The 7,087-nt window shown below is 39.7% G+C and overlaps 1 protein-coding gene across 1 annotated transcript; it reads right to left on the bottom strand.

The window, feature by feature from the left end:
- Nucleotides 1-1,054: 1,054 nt before the first annotated feature.
- On the bottom strand, nt 1,055-3,497 carry eny2 (ENY2 transcription and export complex 2 subunit). The gene is made up of 5 exons (XM_076096641.1): nt 3,229-3,497; nt 2,974-3,051; nt 2,285-2,355; nt 1,689-1,763; nt 1,055-1,481 (listed from the first exon to the last, which is right to left on the bottom strand). The coding sequence occupies exons 2-5, from the start codon at nt 3,039-3,041 to the stop codon at nt 1,408-1,410; spliced, it is 288 nt and encodes a 95-aa protein (XP_075952756.1). The 5' UTR covers nt 3,042-3,051; nt 3,229-3,497; the 3' UTR covers nt 1,055-1,407.
- Between the last annotated feature and the right edge of the window lie 3,590 nt (nt 3,498-7,087).

Genomic DNA, 7,087 nt, shown 5'->3' with positions numbered 1-7,087 from the left:
ACAACACGTTTTATTTCGACAATCAGGGCATTGTGGAGAGCTCATGGCCTGGCTTTCTCTACCTCACCATGGGGTGAGTAACTTGTGTTGTTTGCACTCAGCCTCGTGACTCTCACTGGGACACTTAAGTGCACTTGTTCATTTCATACACTTCGCACGAAGGACCTTGAAACAATTTGACAACCGTATTCGGGGAGGGCTATTTGTCCCTTGGTGCAGCCATCACCTCTCCCTGTGAACAGGGTCACTCCTGTTTATCTGTTCATGATGTCTTTCGTGCCACCGCCCTCTCCCCACTCTGTTGGGAACCTTGTGTTAATTCTGGGATGTGAAAGCAGCAACCGGCTTGTCGTTACAGAATCATGGTTCTATTTGGATTTAAGTTTGTTTAATCAAAGTTAAATGTTAATTCACAGCACCAGTTGGGTGTGATTCATGATGAATAACTGTTTTTTTCCTTTCATATTTGTGTTCTCCTTTCATCTTTGATGGACCTGGTGTAAAGCTGGATGCTGCTTTGATATCTGCAATAACACACCACACATACAACTCCTCATTTGGATGCACAGCACTGAGGGAAAGAGGACTTGCACCATTCGATAACATGCCCCGGGAAGAATTTCATTGCTGCATTACATGACTGTCTACAGCGTAGCCGGAGAGAGAATATCAACGGGAACTAAAACGATGTCATTCGCACTTTTTTGCTCGTTTCTTAAAATTATGTGTGAATGACTTTAAACTGAAGGTTTCAGTGACTTTATGTATTGTGAATACGGACAATGAATGAGGCTTTATTCATGGGCTCTAGTAGTGGTAATCTAACTTTCACCTTGAAATTAACTTCATACACTGTCGAATTACTTTCCTGTGTTATGTGAGCAAATGGTGATAACATGAACCCTGACACCATGATGACCAAGTTTTAAAGTGTGGTATTAATCATGTTTTTAAGCATTTACTTCATGGGTTTCATCATAATCGTACAAAATACAATCAGCAACTTTGTATCCACCCAATACTACCTTATAAATTCAACAACATGCCCCAAGAATTGCTACAAATGTTTTAATGAAGAAAATGAATTCAGGAAAGCCTAAATTCAAATATAACATTATTATATATTGATTTATTATTACATTTTAAATGATTGTTGTTTAATGAATCCAAAACATTATTTATAGAGTACATTTCTTATACAAAGGGCAACTAAATGTGCGAGGTAAGTGCATTAACAAATATGTGATAACTAGTCACAGAATTAGTAAAAGAAAAAAAAACAGAAGTGTGTGTCAGTGTGTCTCTGAAAATTCAAGATAATGGGAAAAAAACATTAATGTAAATAATTGAAATAAACATATTCTATATCATGAAGGTATAGGCCAGTTGAAATGTTAAAAATCATAATTATGTGGCATGCTGAGCTAAGAAGGCTCTTATTCTGTGGAGAAGCTCTTTCTTGACGCTGTCCGGCACCAAAGCTGCAAGAGAGAGAGAGAGAGAGAGAGAGAGAGAGAGAGAGAGAGAGAGAGAGAGAGAGAGAGAATCCATGACTGTGCCTTACTCTTTCAAACAGACAACAGGGTACTACAACATGTATGTCTATGCTCACATCTACATCCTGTCCTGCTACCAACACTCTAGATAGAAGTGCTGGTAGCAGGAGAAATGAGCTCAAGTGAAACTACCTCTTCCTTTAGGAGTGATCTCTACCACCAGGTCCTCCACAGTGACATGCTCCAAGCCTTTGTCTTTGATCACTTCTGCGAAAAAAGAAAAAAAGTTCATAGTTTTACACGAAGTGCTCAAAGCAGTTGTGCAGTATAATACGAGCTGCATAGTTACAACAGTCCGATACGCATGCACTGTATTTATCCTAAATTGTGTTCATTCTTAAAGCTCTTGACGTTCTGCTGCAATTTGGAGGATGTGCTTTGCTCACTGCAGGTAGAGCTGATTCATGCTTTAATGAAGATGTACTTTTTACAAAGTGTAAGATTTTGATACAACTGAACTTTTATCTCTGCAACATGCGCAGGGACTACGAATGAAAATGAGCTTTTACCTATATCCGGTACAATTTATGCATTATGCATTGTTCCTGCTAAATTAACAATAAATAACTACATTTAAGCTCTCTAAATATGTATGACCTAAAAGTTATATCATAAATAAAACTGGGCCTTTAAAGTGGGAATATAAGATTCACAAGGGAGTGGGTGGATGACGGCATTTTACACTCAATCCATGCTTTGTGTTTTAACATCGGTGCTGTCATTTCTACCTTTGCAGTGAGCTTTCATCTGGTCCTTCCAGCCACACTCAGTGAGCTTAGCCCTCAGTAACTCCTTCAGTCTGTCGATAAGATGCAAAACGTGTCATTTTTCAATTCATTTTGTTTCGCCCCAAATCACAAATTTGCCTCAGAGGGCTTTGCAATCTGTAAAACATACGAATTATAGCAGGCCAGGCACCTTTTCTGTTTTATGCTAATTAAGTAATTAATAACAGCAGACAACTTCCTTATCTTGTTCACAACATTGGCCGTTTCAGCCCTGTTGTTACTACTATTCATGTTATGTAGAGTGACACTTCTCTGCGTTGCCAGAAACATGAATACGTGAAGGAGCAGCCGGTTTATTTGAAGCTTGAGGGGCCACATCAGTTCAGTATCAATAACATAAGTAAGTTCCTCTCCTGTTGGACATTTAACAGGTACTTCTCTAATACAGCTGGCAACCTCTCCCTCTTAACCCACATGTTATGTTATGCTATTTAGCTTTACTTTCACCAGCACATAGTCACAATGTTGACACAGACTGATACAGGATGAAAGGGGGACAATGATACGCTACAATAACCTCCACAGATAGCGTTACTTAGCTGACGTTGACAAAGAATACAGCCTGAACGTAACAAGGAACGTACGTACGTTACTTGTTAGACCAAGATGAATGCAGTATTTTCTCTTACCGCTCTCGTTCCCCCATCTCTGTCAGCTTCTGGTTCACCGTTGCTCTCATTCTGGACTCTTTGCTCATAGTCTTCCCCCTAACGTTACAGGGACAAAAGAATAACATAGCATGAGAAAGCCTCCGACAAATGTATCGACTTCATGTTACACCACTCTAGAGCAGCTAACGTTAACTTCCGTTCGTTTCGTTAAGTCAGTAGTCGACTAGGCTTCACGTGCTAAGTGGGAAGATTCAGGTAACAATATGTACTTACACGCTAGAGACCAATAGATAGAAGAGGTCCCACTCTTCGGTGTTACCGCAACCTTGCCAGACTCTGTGGCGTACATGAGAAAGTTAAGATGAAATAACGTTAACTGCCGCTGAAAACACAACAGGCATATTAAGAACTACTATCTAAGAACGCGACAGCCACTATGAGCTAAACTATGTCTTTAATTTACGTGTCAAGGTAATTTAGCTTCACACTTTTATTTGATATGTCACTGAGGAAAAGAGTGTTTTGATTTCACAGGTTTTACCATCAGATATTACGTTCCGAGCAGAAACACTGATCTGAACAATGGTTCCTACGCCTTCATTAAATGCAATACTCTGTTACACCGCAAAGCGGCAGTGTTGGTTAACGGATTTAATCAAAGTCAGTTCTGTAGGAGACTTTGACCTCTCGCCTCCCTTCAGGGGATAATATTAGCTTTTCACATGACCACATTGGCTCAGTTCCTCTTGGTATTTTTTGCATCAGTACAGCGTATAAAAACAATAGTCTTCTCTGATTCAGCAACAGTTTTAAGAGGTTTGTCATCAAGGCAAACGGTCAAAGAAGATCTCACAGAAGAAATTAACACCACACTATTAAGATGACAAAGGAAGAAGTGAGGTTTTGTTAGATTCCTGCTCACATGAATGTTAAAGGTAAGGAACAAGCAGATAGATTGGCAAATAATGCTCTTAAAGTATATGAGAACAAAATGACTGTAGCTAATGGTACTGAAGGGGTAAAATCATTAATTAGATCAACCAGAATTAATGCTTAGCAGAATAAATGGGACACAGGCAACAAAGGGCAACATTATTATAATATACAAAAGTCAGTTTAGGGTAAACAGTATAAAGGAATATATCGACAATGTGGAGGTAATCATAACATGTCTAAGGTTCTTGCATGCAGGTAAACATCCACGGTATTTATCACGTGTTGCAATCACTATAATTCAGAGAGGGACACACGCATGAATATAGTACATCGGACAGTGCAGGAGAGTTTGAAGTTATTACTGAGCACAGGGAAATCAGAAGGGGTTTGGTAAGTTAGGCTGCATTTTACAGGCATGATTAGGAAATGGGGTGTCATTTATTTGTTTCTCTTTCTTTCTTTCTCTCTTTCTCAGTTTTAGGTAATACAATGCCGATTCAACACACTCCGATACAGCAGGTGGCAGTATTCAATTCAATTTATTTTATATAGCCCAAAATTGCAAATCACAAATTTGCCTCAGAGGGCTTTACAATCTGTACACAGACAACATCCTCTGTCCCGGGACCGTCACATCGGTACAGGAAAATCTCCCCCCAAAAAAACCTTTAACTGGGAGAAAAAAAAGGAAGACACCTGATATGGAGAGCAACAGAGGAGGGATCCCTCTCCCAGGATGGACAGAAGTGCAATAGATGTAAAGTATGAACATAACAAAGTTACAACACATTCAATGCATATGACAGAAATTATTCATATAATGAGAGCAGTAAGCAGAATAATGAAGGAAAAGTTACGACTAATAATAACAGCAGCAGGGGATATAGTAGAATAAAACAATAATAAAAGGTAATGTATCGGTAATAGTAATAGAAATGCGACTCATGATAATGATAGTAGCAGTCCAGATATAACCACGATCCATGGAAACCTGTGAGGCGGGAAAGCACAAAGACTCCGTGGAAGAAGCAAAGTTGGTAATGTGCATTAATGAATTCATACAGAAGGAGAGAGAGAAGAGGAGAGAGGAGCTCAGTGTATCCTAGGAAGTCCCCCGGCAGTCTAGACCTGCAGCATATCTAGGGGCTGGACTAAGGCAAATCTGAGCCAGTGCTAAGCACTATCAAAGAGGAAAGTCTTAAGCCTATACTATGTGGTGAGTGTGTCTGCCCCTGGACTGAAACTGGAAGCTGGTTCCACAGAAGAGCTTGATAACTGAAGGCTCTGGCTCCCATCCTACTTTCTAGGAACCACAAGTAACATCCGCATTTAGGAAGCGCAGCTCTCTCGTGGGGTAATATGGTACAATAAGCTCCTTAAGATATGATGGTACCTGACCAATTAGGGCTTTGTAGGCGAGGAGAAGGATTTCGAATTCTGTCCTTGATTTTACAGGGAGCGTGTGGTTGCACACTCGAATAAAGATTCAGTATAATTTATTGTTTTCTCTCTTTACTTGCCATGACATTCTACAGAATACAGCAGGAATAAACAGCTAACTTTCCCTGCATCTCTTTAACCGCCAGACGCTACGCTACATGTGTGTCCACCTTTTAGCCATTTTATGTTTATGTTTGACATTTTAAACGTTTCTGTGCAGCCTTTTAGCTGTGTGTGATTATTTGCATGTACCTTATTACTTCTAAATGTATTTATTTCTTTAAACATATCTTAATATCTACTAGCGTTTAATGAAGTACATTTCAGCTTTTCCTTTTGAATTCTTTGAGAATTGAGAAACTGCTTCTATAATCGTTTGTTGTGACAAATTCCAAACTGCTTGAAAAGTCCATCATGGAGGTACTTAAGGACAAAACATATGGTTATTGTAATATTTAAAAATATTATACCACTTTCTTAAACCAGCCTCCAAATGTAATTTATTTCATTTGAATCATGGGCTGAAGTGTTGGCAAACGGTCAAAGCATGACTTGTGAAGAAAGTCATCCCAGTTTACCTTGACTTTTGTTCTTGTCTTGTTCTTTAACTGTGTTTAACTTATCATATGTGATACAAACTGCAAAATGTTTTTTTGTTTTTTTTGACCACATAATCCTGGGAGTGCTTGTTGGCACAGTAAACTGAAACTGTCCATTTCGCCCATCTCTGAGCTTATTGTTTTGAGACAATTTGTTGACCAAAATGGAACAAAATGTTGTCAGTTTTTGTTGCGTAAGTTAAGTATTTATTTAGATATTGTCTCTCTAATGTACCACAGTGCCTATATACTGTATTCACATTTACAAATTGAGTGGTGCAAGTAGATCTCTGGGCCAAGAGTCCTGTGGCATCTCTGAAGGACATACAGGGTTCCATGGCTTCCATAAGAAAGACAGCTGCTGTCTACAACAGCTCTGGAAGCTGTTCTCAGAAAGTTATGTGAAGCAATAAACTGGAAGAAGGAGCTCTGAGAGAGCGAAAGGAAGCTTTTTGAGTCTACCTGCCTCAGTATATCTAAGCTCCTTAAACCCCACGCAGCACTAAAATCTCACCACCTCAACCATGAAGCATGTAGTGGCAGACTTCATGCTGCTGTGGGGATGCTTCAGACCCTGGAGGGCTTATGAAGGATGAGGGTAACATTGTAAAACCTGCTGGAATCCAGAAGAGAGCTGCAACCGTCATGCTTTCCAACAAAACAAGAATGCAAGACAGAGCTGCATGGCTGGTAAACAACAATGTTGATGTCGTGGAGAGGCCACACCAGAGTTCAGATGGGGTTTGTTTATTCACAGACTGCATGCAATCGGCAGAGCTCACAGCAGAAAACTAAGATGAATAGCTTGTTTGTTCCTCCTAAACCGCCAGGAGTGGTGATCTGTATCCTAATACTGCACTAACACAGGTCATGCGTCTGCTTCAACAATGTCACCTATGACCTGGGTCTCTGAGATAAACCAAGTCTATTTTTGGTCAGAAATAGTCTTCTAGCTTCAGCTGAACCTCAGCTACATGTCAAATCTACTTATTTTCATATTATTCACGCACAGTGAGGTCCTGAACAGTTTTATGTAGTTTTATCCTGAACTGAATGAAACTTTTGATCCAGCAACAGACCTGAACTGCTTCATATATCAAAGGCTGATCCAAAGCCAGTCAGGAGCAGCGCAATATCATCACAGCTTTATGAGCAGT

The sequence above is a fragment of the Anarhichas minor genome, unplaced genomic scaffold, assembly GCF_050575085.1.
Source record: "Anarhichas minor isolate MPS153535 unplaced genomic scaffold, ASM5057508v1 ptg000022l, whole genome shotgun sequence".
In the NCBI taxonomy this organism is placed as follows: domain Eukaryota; kingdom Metazoa; phylum Chordata; class Actinopteri; order Perciformes; family Anarhichadidae; genus Anarhichas; species Anarhichas minor.
This window is presented reverse-complemented; position numbering and strand designations above follow the sequence as displayed.